This window comes from Bacillus rossius, chromosome 3 (genome assembly GCF_032445375.1).
Source record: "Bacillus rossius redtenbacheri isolate Brsri chromosome 3, Brsri_v3, whole genome shotgun sequence".
In the NCBI taxonomy this organism is placed as follows: Eukaryota; Metazoa; Arthropoda; class Insecta; order Phasmatodea; family Bacillidae; genus Bacillus; species Bacillus rossius.
Window position 1 is genome coordinate 48851354 of NC_086332.1, and position 15019 is coordinate 48866372.

Here is a 15019-nt window from a genome sequence, read left to right on the forward strand (position 1 = left end):
ATACTACACATACGTTTACGAATTCAAAAATGTTAAGCATTTGTCAATGAATTTACGAAGACATGTAATTTTTTTGGCAGTCGGAGAGGAAAATCTTTGATTTAGGTAACTTTAATTTTGAAGTCCTCCTTCCAATGACATTTGTTTATTGTAAAAAAATTGAAATGGCAGCTGCAAGTGTTATGTGGCAGCCTGTAAATATATTACTATCAAATAATTTACACGAAAATATTAGTTAATAAACACAAGGACAAAAAAGACCTGTCAAAAAAGTGCAACTCTAACCTGAGTACAAGACATACCTATCTTAGTTCTATTAGTCTATCACTAATTATTTTAACTGTTTTTCCTTACCTTTAAACATAAAAATCACAAAAATGTTTGGGAGATAATGTCAGTCAACTCACTTTATCATACAAGCCTTCACTTTTTATTCATTTAGCAATTTTTTTGGATTGAATTTTAATACTTAAATAAAAATAAAAATGTTTTGAGACAAGGAAGCATTCTGAAATCTAATAATTTATTGTGTTCAATAATTTCAAACACATTAAAAAATTTACCAGTCAAAACTTTTGAATATACGACTTACACAACTTACGAGCCTATATGACCATTAATCTAAAGAATATTAACGAGAGAAATTTCCCTCAAAAATGAAGCCTACACATAGTTGACACAAATGATTTCAGGAATTACTATGAGCTATGACTTCACGCTAGTTGTTTTAAATAGTTCAGTGATCTGAAGGGCAAATAAATGACAGTGGATTAATGACGGCGCGATGGATGACAGACGCAGTGGCGATCGTGTAATGTGTTCAGAGAAATAATTAAAGTAATGTAAATTGTGTGAAATATGTTTCAATAATCATTTTAAATTTTCACTTAATGCAGTCTTTGATGTGCTTCCACATGTGTTCTTGAAGTCAATCTATTGATTTCAATGGATTGAATTCAATGAGTATTTTATTTGTGAAACAGCTTTAGTTCTATGAAATGTTAGATTCTTAGTAAAACTGCAAAAAACATTAATTATTTATTCAGCCATATATAATAAATTTATTAGGTTACTGAATATGATTGGGAATATATTATGTAAATGTGTCTGATATTTATCTTTGAAAATTATAAAATTAATAAAGGTAAGTACGAAAAACAGTTTTCCAGGGTGTGGTAATTAGCAGTAAAGTGATAATTGGTATAAGACTATGTGGTGAATAGAGATAAAACCGAAATAACAACAGCTAAAGGCCTACAGAGAAACATCTCAAGTACATGTAAAAGTAGATTGATTTTGGACTTTTTAACATTGCAAATTAATTTGATTTTGGACTTTTTAACATTGCAAATTAATTTTTTAGATTTGTATGAATTGTATTGAAATAATAAGACTGACGAAAAAAAAATTATTTTGGAAAATATGCTGGCACTATAAACAAACTTGAACAACAAAATCAATAATTCCCCCCCCCCCCCCCCACAGCTTAAAACATTATGTAGGTGTAATACCTAGTTCCAATAACACCATAAACTTATTTAATATTTAAGTAATTGTATGTATCCATCAATGCACAATACTTTAAAACGTAGAATTTTGTCAAAATATAAAATCATGGCTACAGACATTGCATTTAAAAAACTTTTTTAAAGTTATTTTTATTTTCATATTCGTAACTTTCTCGTAAACTAAAGAACACTACTGAAGAATACTCATCATTATATGTATGTAGTACAAATTGTTTTATGTACACATTTTAAGTGTCTTACCATGACTTGTTGAAGCAGTTCAGTCATGGGCGTCGCAAGGATATATTTGTTGGGGGGGAGGGGGGGGGGGACTTCAATTGATTCAGTTGTTGAGGAATATCCATCCCCTGGAAAAAAAAAAGCGGGGTCCAGGGGTCCTCCCCCCGGAAAAATTTGGGGTTTGAAGGTGCAAAAAGGTGGTTTTTAAGCATTTTTATTTCCTAAATATTCTAATTATAGTTGGTTGCAATATATAATTAATTTTTTATGAAAAATATTTTCAGAGAACAAATTTGTAAAAACACAGTTAACATATCTGCTGGTGCTATATCCACACAAAATCATTAATTTAAACATCAGGAGAAACCTGAATGTTACACTTAAATGCCGCAGCAGTATTAAGAATATTTCGCACATGTACACAAACATAAGTGATTATATTCACTATTATTATAGTATCTCTCCTCGGTATCGGACCTGATTTTGATTTTACACGAAGATCGAATTACAAAGTGCTCACATTACCACGATTGTACTAAATGCACCATGCACAACATATGGGTTATATCACAGAAATCATATTTTTTATATAACTACGAAACTAAATATACTATTGGAGGGGACGAAATTGAAGACTTTTATTATTGGGGGGGACGTGTCTCCCCCCCCCCCCCCCGGTTGCGACGCCCATGGTTCAGTAACTTAATTATGCTTAATAATTACTTATTATTACGTACTTGTGTTTTAGATTAATGATGATAAAGATGAAATTCACAATTTTTAATGACAGAAATTAGGTAATCTTTTATAAAATCATAAAATCTTGGCTCTACCCATTGGCCATGAGAGCAATCAATAATTTAGGTCACAAAACAATAAAAGACACAATGAAATATAACAATAAAAAATTATAATTTATTTGTGGAAAAGCTACAAAGTTACTTTGCAGATAGGAATATGCATATCAAAATAAGATATGGTGAAAGCAGGTACCACACTTAACTCTGTGAAAAAGATGCACCATCAAGAAGGCTTCTTTTCTGATAAGCTGGGTGATATTTGCTATCTGCAGTACTTCTGGATTACAGACAGCAGCTTTTGGTACAGGAATGACTGCCTGTAAAGAATGTGTAAGGCTACAATAACATCATCTGATATACATGCATACACTCTAAAACCTCTAAATAGTGAAGCTCATTTAAAGAAACATAATGCTAACCTCCAATCAAAACTGTATTTCGCACAGTTTAACCTCTATACAACAAACCTTTTTCTTATCCTCCAGATGATAAGCCATTTACAACACTAACATTTAAATAACTTTTCACATTAATAAACCCACATAAGTATGTACAAATATTATGTTAAAAAATTAACAAAAATTTTAAATATTTTATGAAGCTAAACCAATTAAGAAAATATTTAAAAAAATTACAACATAAATAATAAAAAAAACAATGTGCGCATGGAATCCACGCACGGCAGAAGTGAATCTTTTTTGCTTATTATTATTTGGTATAGATTTAGATAAATTATTATTAATTTTTACTGAACAAAAGACAATAATTAAGCTTAGTAAGGATGCAGGTATGATCTCAAATGAAAAAATGCCTTTTTCCGCGCCCTGTTCTTTCGCATCCGTTTACTGGCACCTTCTGGCACTTATTGTTATTATTGGCGCTTTATTCCCATGTTGCCTTTGATAATACTTCTTATCTGCTTCTGCCTTTTTATTATTGTTAAGAAATATTTTAAATCATGATCTCCAGCTGAATATAAATAATTTGTAGATACTTTAAATTAAATTAAAAGAATATGGTAGCATCAATACTAATTAGCTGTTATGAAAACTGAGGAGTAGACAAATACAAGCAGCATTTAGAGAATTCCTTAGCATCACTGCTGCATTATTTTTACCTCTCCCCTGCCATTTCCCCTTCCGGCCATTACAACTAGCATATAGCATGCTACGCTACATACCTATCCCTCTCCATTTTTTGTCATCCTCCCATTCGACCACTAGTGCATGCATTGGAGTAGCGTCACCGCTGACGCACTTTCCCCTCTACTGGTTCCCCCATCAGTTATCTAACTATTCCCCTCATGTGATCGGAATTTTCGTAACGATCGAAAATTGTAGCCTTCTCAGCAAAAGTTTCACTTCAAAAAACAATTATCAAATGATAACAATTTCTTAAAAATAATTAACTTATGACATTTACATGATGTATGAGTGCATGGTAATTTCTTAAGTTTGTCAAGTATGTCTCACTACCTTAGTTAAAAAATTTCACTGCGTATAATGATGGCTGACACAGTTGTATGGCATTAAAGTTGGCTATGTCTCTAATGTAAATGCAAAGGTTGTAACAGCACCTTTATTTCAGAATTCAAATGCTATAACAAATTCTTACACTTTCAGTGGCAAACACACTCAAAATCTACATGTTGGGTCCAAGAATAAAGGAAAATCAATACTATTGTACACTTGTGTTCTTTAAATGGTTCTTCTGCTGAGGAAGATTGAGCCAATATGTTACTTTGGACATATACCATAGACATAGTGTATGGCACACTGTACTCCATATGGTGTATGCCATAAGAAACCTCAATAACTAACAAAAATGAAAGATGAAAATTACAATAAAGATGAACATGTAAACATGCAGAAAACAGTTAAATCAGCCTATGTCAAAAAATTAAAAACGTAAGCAGCACAGATAATTCTGTGGAAGGAATTAGTCAAAAATTTTACAGCCTAGACAGGTAGTTTCTAATCTTTATTTACTGTTCTTGTTGCTACTGTCTCGTCATTTCTCGGAATATTATGATCAACCCCTTTCTGGCATTAATAAATTTATAAGTGTTTCTAATTTTACCAGTTGTCATAGATCTAGTTTATGCAATTAAAGTAATAACATAACTAAATTACCAGAAGTGCACAATAATGATATGTGAAGACTGTTGGCATTATAACATGTGCTCACGAAGTCTGGCCCTGCTCCATAAGTTTAACATAAAGAATCAGCATGTACATTTATGAGACTGTTTGTAGTGTGTTACTCACTGGTTTGCAGGTTTGCAAATGCACAGGTGGTCTTGTGGTATCTCGTAGAACTCACCCACACCTGGATCTGAAACAACCACATCATGTTTGTGACTGGTTCATGATCATGGTTCATTTAAAAAGCTTGAAAACACAACTTGAAGATACCGTATTTACTCGCATAATGTCCGCCATCGCATAATGTCCGCACATTTCTTTTTAAATACTTGAAATGAAATTTTTTAAAATCCGCATAAAGTCCGCACCAAACAAAGCAACCTTGGCCACCCCTGAAAGGCACAGTAACGGGATGGAAATTTACCGACGCTGTCAACAATGCTTTGACCTTGAGTTGTTCATTTCTCCAGAGCGGTCGCTGAGAGGGTTTGTAGCGTAGTGAAACCGTTCGGACTCAGAAACTCGCACTCTACTGCGCAGCTGACTGCGACGTCACGCGAGTTGCAAGGGGATGGGCTATATATAGCACAAGCCAGTACATGTCAACTCACACTACGTCACAAAGTAGGGGAGGTAGCGGAGAAGTGGTGGGGGTACATGCGCATGGTTTTTTTTATACACACAGTGGGCAAGGGACAGGGAGGGAGGCTCGCCGGCGCCGGCTAATGCAGACATTAGACATCTGCCCCGTGCCGTCAGTGGCCATCTCAATGAAAGATTAAAAAAATATCTTTTCACGCAAAGCGTTTATTTTGTGTAGGCTGGCTGCAGCTTCTGAACGTAAGAGCGCACACGCGAGTGAGAGAAGAAAAAAAAAATGAGTGGCGTCTTCCACTAATCGCCGGCACCCAATTATCTTGACACCTGTCACATTTCTCACGTCCGCTGCGGAGGGTCGCCAGTCACCACCGCTCTGCTAGTAAACTGATTATGAGAGAACAATTTTTTTACTCTACACAAAACGTAAAATTTTGAGGAAAAAAATTTTTTTTTCGGGCTTCACCTCATAATGTCCGCACCCCATTTTTTTGGGTCAAAAATGTAGCCAAATTACTGCAGACATTATGCGAGTAAATACGGTAAAAAGAAAATATAACATGTTCTGGTATTCAAGTGAATTTAAATATTTTTCTGTAAAATAGGGAAAGGAGTTCCATGCTACAACACCTTAATTAGGTATATTTTAATTGTCAAACTTACGGCCAGTAAAATGTATTAATTTTTGTTATGAATCTAGAACATACATTTCAATAATTTCACTGTTTCCTGTGTTGAAAAACTAAAGGTACACATCACCTTTCCTGACATTTGCTCTCTATTCTAAAGCTCCTCGCCTTGGAAAGGGAGCAGAGAGGGGTCGAGAATCTTGTCGGGGTCTCAGTGGCCACCTCGCCACACGGCAGCTGAGTCGCGGCAGGTGTGACCGAGCCATGAGTGGTGCGACAGAGATTCGGGAGGTGCGACCGAGCCACGAGTGGTGCGACAGAGATGCAGGAGATGTGACAGAGTCTTGTTCAAGGGTGTTAACAAGGCAGAAGTTCCCTACCAGAGCGTGCACAAAGTCAACAGTCATAAATGACTAGTTGAGACAATTTCCGGTGCAAACCCATTTATTGTCCCAACGAACACACAATCGAATATGGCCTACGTATTACCATTCAAGATAGGGTGCCCATAAACGAGCGGGCTGCGATAGGAATGAAGCATCCGTAAACTAACATTTAAATTGGCGGCAAGCAGGTGGCAGCAGCGACAGGCAGGCTCTTGTAGCTGGAGGTCGTAGATGTCTTGAAGTGCAGGCAGTTTCAGCATACAGAGGTAAGTATTGAGTTGTGGCAATGAGTTCCAAAAGGTTAATAGATGAGTCTGCGATTGGCAATCACAGCTGCTACATAATTTTTAATCGCAAATTTGGCCAGGATGAGGTGTAATAAGCATGGCTGCCTACCTCCCCTCGCGCAACAGGCCAGATTTGGCTGTCCAAGGTCATGCAGCAACACTGAGCTCGAAACATTTGGGATGGTAACCATACCTCTGCATGCACCCGGGCACTAAATGAGATGAGCAGTTGGCACTGCGGCCATGAAGAGGGAGAGGGGGCTACCTCAGAGTGAGAACCAACATCAAATGGAACATGTTTCTATTCTTACATTTACATGCATAGACATGAACAAATTTAAACTCTACCTAAAGCTGACCAATATTACGTAAAGAGCTACAGACATAAATGCATAGACAATGGTACTGTTTACAGTATTTAAATTGCTATCCAGAACAATACAAAGCCTACAAAAACTGCCAGAATTATGTACTTTTAATCATCCTTTGTCTAGTTAGCAATGTTTTTTGGTCACCAAGTCAGGTTGAACTGAAGTTTGAAAGTCATCCAGTAGGGAACGTTGTCTTCTATCTTAAGTTTACGTCCCGTAGAAAGGGAAGTCATTAGAGACAGACAAACACTACATAATTCAGGGAGACCGGAAGGAACCCAACTCGGCCTATTGTAAGAAAATATTCCTGGAGTGATTTTGGTGATACCAAGGCAAACAAATCAGGAAGGATGCAACGGGGTTCCGATCCGGGTCCTTCAGAACGTGAGTCCAACAATTTACCGTCGTGGGACCACCTCTCTGTACGCTTGCTCATTGATGCTTGGTCTGCCAGCACGTACCGGCCGATGACTGGGGCACGAAGTTGAACTGCATGCGGAGGCGCGACACGAGCGTGGACTGGGTCTCGGTGAAGCTCACCACCTCCAGGGGCACCTCGCGCAGCATCTGCAGGAACTGGTCGTGCAGCGACAGCAGCCCCGGCGAATCTTCATTCAGCGACATGTGCACAACCACGCAGTCACTTTTCAATAGCTGTGCATCATCACATTATTTACTGTATTCATTATTTATGTGAAGGTGCAAAATTACTAACTAAATTGCCCTAGCATAATGATAAAAACGAGGCAGTTATGCACGGACGTTTGTTGGATTCTCAAGCAATCAAATTATTGGGAATGTAATCGCATGTGTTTGGTGATTGTGAATTTCTTCTGTTAAACAAACGATACTATGTTGTGCTATGGTAAGTATAGTTTTGTTTTTGAACAGTATCTTATTTATTATTCTCACAAAATTTAAAATATAAAGCCATATTGCACGTGCTTATAACCGTAGTGACATCACCAGTCTGACCACAAATACACATGTTGGCTAACAAATGATCTTACCAACTATATAACATTAAACATACATAACATTTAGATTTGCATATATTTAATAACTTTTCATCAAATACACCTCATATTTTATAGAGCTGGCTAACTTTCCCTAAGCACATCCCAATTTTCTGACATGAAAATATTTTCCCATAGTATTTTGACGAATCAAACTAAGTAGCAGAAGAATAATTTTTGAAATTCATCTCCCAGAGTTCATGAACTAAAATGTCTACAAAGATGTAACTTACGGTAAATTTCATACAGTGAAGACTAGGTTTGCAACATTCATAACATGGTTCTCTCTGACAAGGCCTGAGCTCAAGATCCCAGCCGTGAGCACGCTGCCCAGTGTCGGCTCCAGGAACACTTCTCGGGAGGGGCTATCATACAAATAAAGGGTGCAGTTGCAATACATGACATTAAGGCTCCCTTCAAACTAGGTCACTGAGCCAATAGAAACGCGCCACAACGTGGTTATCATGAAATCAAACAAAACTATTCACACTGAGTGGCGCATCCAAGCCAGCGGTGACCGGGGGTCGTGCACACACTGACATGTTTATAATCAAGCCAATTCCTGCAGTAGAGCTGTTTCTTGGAGTGATGGCGGAGAAAAGTTTTTTAGAAGTGCAGAGGAGAATCGCTATGTAGGAGTTGCCTGCAAAGAAAGACTCACATAGCCTTTTCTTTTTTAATTAAAAAAAAAAAAAAATTATGTTATTGCTCCACAAACAATAGGATAAATCAATTATCTTCTGGTTTTAGGTCATTTCTTTCTTTGTAACAACACAATCCAGATCCATTTTTCACACTAGCAAACTTGCACATTTTGAGTGGCCCAGCGTGAAGGAGCCTAAATAAGTCAGAGATAGGCTTGAAATATTAGAAAATTTTATGGACTCAAATACTTTTATTCATTAATTTCAAACAACTTTTGGTAAAAGAAAAGTTCAACACATAATTAAAGTATTTAAGTTAACATAAATGAAATAAAATATCGCCCCCTCGCTCCTCCTCTGGAGCCGTGCTTGTTGGCAGGCCCCCGGGCTCGTGCCAAGTACGACGGTTCAGAGGGGGCACGCACCCTGGCGCAGCTCCTGCACCTCGATGGAAGGCCACAGGAGGAACTGCGTGGTCTGGCGCAGTGCAGCCAGCGGGGAGCCCCTGTGCGGGACGCTGTAGAACGCCACAGCTCTCGAGCTGCGGCAGATACGCTGCAGCTCCTCGTCTCCGCTCTGCCATGCTGCAACCCACGCTGCAGTGCCTCAGAGCCGGGAGCTTGGCGTTGTGTGTTACACACATAGACAATGGTAAGCAAGCAATCCCTTTACAGAAAAAAAAAACAAATCTCTACCATCATATCACCTGTACACAATATATATGCTACATATACAAAAATTTCAACCCCTTTATGCTTATGCAATTACACTTAAAAATATTCCAAGAAACTCACAACCTAAACTCCATTAAAAAAAATGTCTTAGAGCAAGTAACAGTATGTGCCTAATAGAAACTACATGTTACAACCATTCAAACTCAACAAATAAAGTCCTTGATCAGGATATTGAGCATATAAGAATAAGTCACGTTTCTAAACTCAACACAATAAGTATACGTCTAAATACAAATTCTGGAAAGCATGTTGATGGATAAGTCAGATGGGAGGATGGCTGGTACAAATTACATATGTATGCACAATTCAAAGCATAGATGACCATGGCTTGTACCTGATTCAGTCTTGTACAACAGGAACAGAGGGATTTTCAAAGAAAGTTGACTTTGGTTCACATAAATGGGAACTGGCAGTTATGTATCACAACGGCAAGGAAGTGCTAAGGGTGACAATGATAACTGTTAAGTGCCTCGTCACCTCTACCTGCAAGGAAGGAACTGGCATGCAGTCTGTTGTAGTGCTACATGCAGGTATGGAAGACAAACCTTGACCGTTATCATTTTGTGGAGCAGAAATAAAAATAAAAGTGAGACGTGTATCCCTACATTAATATTTAATACTATAAAATTCATACACTAAATATATATTTTGAAAACCTTTCTTTTTAGGTTCCTATTTCTAAAAACATCACAGTGACATGCATCATGTGGTCAGAATTGTTTTTATTTTAATGAATTTAGAAGTAACTTAAAATCTTTTATCGCATAATAGTCGCACCCATATTTTAGGGCGTAAAAATTTGAATAAAAAAACCTCTCGCATAATGGTTGCACAATGTTTTTGGTCCCGCTATTAGATTCCGAGCTCTTTGTGTAGGTATTTTTTTCCGTATAAAACAATGTATGTATTTTAAAGTAGAAATTCAATATATATTCGGACATTACCACTTACTTATTTAATTAATGGAAATACGAAGTTGTCTGATGTGAATATTTTCTTTTAAAGACGTTTTTAAAACCTTTATCTGATCGTCTGCGTCGCTGCCGTGTACCGCTTAAAAAAATGTAGGCAGAGCTAGTTGGCATCATTCATGTTTGGTTTTGTTGCTTCCCGTATAGAGCACGTACACATAGTCGAATATCGATATCTCGCCGATTGCATGCAACGCGCGCTATCTGTCGAGTGCATCTGATGGCCCGCACTCTTTTGTGGTAAGTGTGTACTATGACGATAGTTATGCGTTTGTTCAGGCTCGCATTCGGTCACAGATTTTGTTTTTCTTTTTAAAGTTGAAGAAAGGTTATTAATTTAAATTGTTTGGTGTGCTCTTTTATACTTCACATTTTAAATAAACGTACTTTCCATGAATGGGTTTTGTTTTTATGAATAACTTTACCAATCAAAAAAATTTTTTTTCTCGCATAACATCGCACCCCTACTTTTCAAACTTTATTTTAGTGTAAAATATGCGACGATTATGCAATAAAACACGATAGTTAACTGGCATAATACCCAATCACCAACTGACCTTTGACTAGCATGTTCTTGACAATGAGGCCACCCATGGAGTGCGCGACCCACACTATAGGGCGGGCGCCGAGTCCTGCCTGTTTCATCTTCTCGAGAAGCTCCTCGCTACGTCCGTCCAGATGCCTCCTACGCAGTCACAGTGTCCAGCTTGCACGCCGCAACAAGTCGAGCTGAGGTAAGCTGCTATCTCTTTCCCCTCACTCTCAGAGCTTGCAACACAATCTTATACTGTTTGTGTCAGACACTGACATAAAATTTAATGTTTGATGCTATTCTGTTCACCTTCATGGAGGAATTTTAAAGAAAAATTCTGGAAAAAAAAATCCTCTTTTATAGACATCCAGGGTGGCCACTCTTCTGGGATAATAAAATTCCTGGTTTTTTCCAGGTTTTTTCAAGGGTGTTTTTTATCAATATTTGCATACAATTTGCATTTTTGTTACACAAAGCACACACATATGATGTTTTATTGGCGTTAAACAATAGACAACTTAACTATAGGCTTAAAAATTAAATCAATGAACTTGCTTAAAACAAAACCTACCACCAACAAAAAATTTATAATCTCACGTCACAAAAATTACTTGACACCAAACGCACGTGTTTTGCCTCTCTTGCGTGGCTGGCTAATGCTGTACTTCCCATCCATGCTACCGATATTGATTTTAACATTACACAAATTGCAAATAGCATGTGTCCTGCACTTTGGATCTTTCTCCACCCATTCAAACTCTTCCGTATATTTGTCATTGTACGTGGTGACCGAACTCGTTGACATTTTGATAGTCTGCGCCAATTAAATGTTAGATTAAAAAATTCAAAACAACGTCCCGCACAACTAAACTTTTAAAAAAACTCGAGAAAAGTATCCGTGATACCGTGACGCAACAACATGAGCGCAAAGTAGAAACAAATATACATACAAAACTAGTGCTACCAACATGCCGTGCCAGAAATTACTACCACCCTACAACAACATTTTCAGCCAAAATGCTGTTGCTTTTGAATACAGAAACATAATAAGTATGGAAGTCTGAATTATTAACGGTTTATTACGTACTACAAAAGTTTTAAATGCAATATGAACAAATTAACTTTCACAAAATATAGCACACGAGCACACTGTCGTGCTTCGACGGGTGGTGAACGTGCTCATTTAACAGCCGTATGTTATTGCGATCGTTACTTCATAAAAAAATTCCCGGTTCTAATAAAAATTCCTGGTTGATTCCAGGTATTCCTGATTTTTTTAAAGAAATCCTGGCTATTTCCAGTATTTCCCAATTTCCCGGTTGGCTGGCCACCCTGACATCATGACTTTATGCCTTGCTAATTTAAAACCATTTTTGTTTTGCCATATAATCTTACACAGTGAGAATTGACATTATTTTATAATTTTTTCTTGATCCCTTAAAATTATAAAATTAATTAGCTTTACTTATAAAAAAAATTAGAAAAATTTCAGTTCAAGTACACTACATGACTTTCAGTATTTTGCTTACATTGCAGCACTACAAATCTTAATTTTGCCATAAACCAGTACACTATAATGTAAAATATGCGCTAAATAAGTTGGCTTCAAGTAATTTTGCTACAAAGAAAAGGGATAATTGTGGAGTGAAATAATCTGGATCATAACAAATAGTAGTTAGCTATCTCGCCAGTGGCTTCTATGAAAGCTGAAAAGTATTCCAATATGTACATTAGTGTAGCTTATCATCAACATTGGACAACTCACATGCAGTGGTTCCCTAAGGAAGAAAAAGACTATACAGATATAAAGTATGTGGGTGAGCAGCTGAGTTACCTAACAATGTATAAGATGTATGTGATTATGAAACAATGCTCAAATGAGTAAAGGCTGCTTTAAGAACAACCTGATGCATAGTTATAGGGAATAAATAAACTCATAGTTAATGAACCTTAACAAAAATAGCTTGGAAATGAAATACCAATACAAAAAATATTGTTACGAATGCAAACAGGACCGCGACACGCCCCAGGTTCGGAGCTGGCTGGCGGCCCTGCCAGGCCACTGGCGTCATGGCGTATCACGTGGCCTCCACTGACGTAAGGCTCGCCACGCATGCCTGGCTGGATTGCAAGGGTCATCGCTATCCCCTTCCCACGCATTGTCCTGCCTTGGCGCCGTTATCTATCGCTGAGAGTAGAGATGGGTCGAGTCTTGGTTTATCGAGTCGAGCCGAGCCGAGTTGGGTCAGATTGACTCGACTCGAAAACCGAGTCACATATTTTATCAAGTTCGAGACTCGAAACACGTTTCGAGTTAAGTACCAGCATCGTGACATTATAGCACTTTATTATAGGTTGTCTTAACGTTTTCGCCAAATCATTAATACAGCAAGAAATGATAATGACCTTTAAACAAAACAAATCTCGTGCAAACCTAACCTTGCCCGCTACCGTGCTACGGCGCTATAATAGGTACAAGTGCAACCAAACCTAGGCCTACCTTCATTTATGAACGTGACGTCGTAACGTGATTTTGTCGATAGTGGCGACAGTTTATAGGACAAAATTATGTCACATGACCATTTTATAAAAAGAAAATACTTGGAAAACAGCGTGCACTGTTTTCATTTTGTTTTTCATCCTGTGCTTACTTCAAATACGGTACCGCATTTGTTTACAAAATACGTCCATGGATTTTCACTGAAGAAAAATTTGTTGCAAAACGCACATATATTAATAATCATCACGTTTATCGTGCCCCGTTTATAATAACTCGTATAAACAAGAGATTTCCGTAACCTAAACATAAAAACATAAAATAATTATATTGTAATATTTAGTAAATAACACCAAGCCGTGATGCGTGAAAATGGCTGCGTGTTAGGCCAACCAGCCTTGCATTTTGGAACTAAATTTAGCTGTGATCCGCTACGCAGCGCTGCGTGTCAATAACGTTTAGGATAAAATTACTTTCTTTTTGTTTGAATAAAATATAATAATAACAACGCTCATGCATTTTATTTGGCAATCAGTTACTGATCGCCAAATCAAATGCATGAAATATTTATTTAAAAACATATTCATATTCTTGTAGTTGTAACAAGTTCCGGGCGAATAATCTTGCCGCGGAAAGTGTATTTACATTGAGAATGTGACAATGTGACAAGGCCTATATCCCTTCAGCTGTTTGTTCATGTGGGGATCTGCCGGTGGATCGGAAAAAAAAAAGTTACGTAACTCGGGAAGCCTTCTTTTCACAGACGAAAGAACCAAACTCCCGATCGTACATCTTCGTTTTTTTTTGTTCAATGTAAATAAATATGGCGGTGTTGATAAAAGGAAATACTATAAACAAGGCAACAGTATTTATTTGTACGCCGCCATATTTTTCGTTTGCAGTGTGTCCGTGAATGTTTATTTTGGACAACTCATGATAACTATGGTCAATTAGGTTAGGTTAGCTACATTATAAATACTTTAAAACATTGTGGACGGTTGATTTGGTTAGGATAGCTACATTAAAGATACTGTGAAATCATGTTGCAATAAAGCTTAGTTTTTTATATTTACCGTATTGGTCCGAATATAAGGCGACCATTTTTACATAAACGAGAGATGCAAAAATTGGAAGTCGCCTTATTTTCGCACCCAAGACGCCAGAACCGCAAACATTAGTTCCAAGCTGAAAGCTACAGTAGAAACATTGTTTAACAAAACGTTCACGATTTTTTATATTAACTAAAACTTTGTTACCTCACACGGAGAAAAACGATAAATCCACCTAATATTGCAGTAATTCACAATTGTTTGAAGTTGAAAATTAAAATATTTGTTATTGAGTAAAAACGTGAATGTTGAAGCATCTCAAAATGGCAACCTTTTATTTCACAATTCATATTTGTACTTTGTGTACAACCGCGTGTTAATATTTACGGTAATTTATCTTCAGATTTTTAACGGAAATATTTGTACTAAAATATCACAGTTATTTTCAGAACGATTGTTTACGTTTACAAACATTTCGGATGTAATGTTTGGAAATTCACGGCTGCCAACTGTCTTTCCACAATATTTCTTTGTTGTAAAACGAACATTGCCGAACACGCACGAAGACGCCATATTAACAGGAATTTGGTACGTTGCTTCAAAAGCTATTTTAA

At 37.1% G+C, this 15019-nt stretch overlaps 1 protein-coding gene across 7 annotated transcripts in view; it reads right to left on the reverse strand.

Moving 5' to 3' along the window:
- Window positions 1–2518: 2518 nt before the first annotated feature.
- Window positions 2519–15019, reverse strand: part of LOC134530642 (protein SERAC1) — a 43982-nt gene continuing 31481 nt past the window's right edge. For 2 of the 7 annotated variants that reach the window (XM_063365673.1, XM_063365671.1), the window contains exons 11-15: window positions 10885–11012; window positions 9048–9218; window positions 7424–7570; window positions 4816–4882; window positions 2628–2865 (exon numbers count right to left, since the gene is read on the reverse strand). In XM_063365673.1, coding sequence (XP_063221743.1) covers window positions 2811–2865; window positions 4816–4882; window positions 7424–7570; window positions 9048–9218; window positions 10885–11012 — 568 coding nt within the window. In that variant the 3' untranslated portion in view covers window positions 2628–2810. Of the gene's footprint in view, window positions 2866–4815; window positions 4883–7423; window positions 7571–9047; window positions 9219–10884; window positions 11013–15019 lie in introns of all 7 variants that reach the window. The other 5 variants (XM_063365670.1, XM_063365667.1, XM_063365674.1 and 2 more) reach the window with 5 other exon arrangements.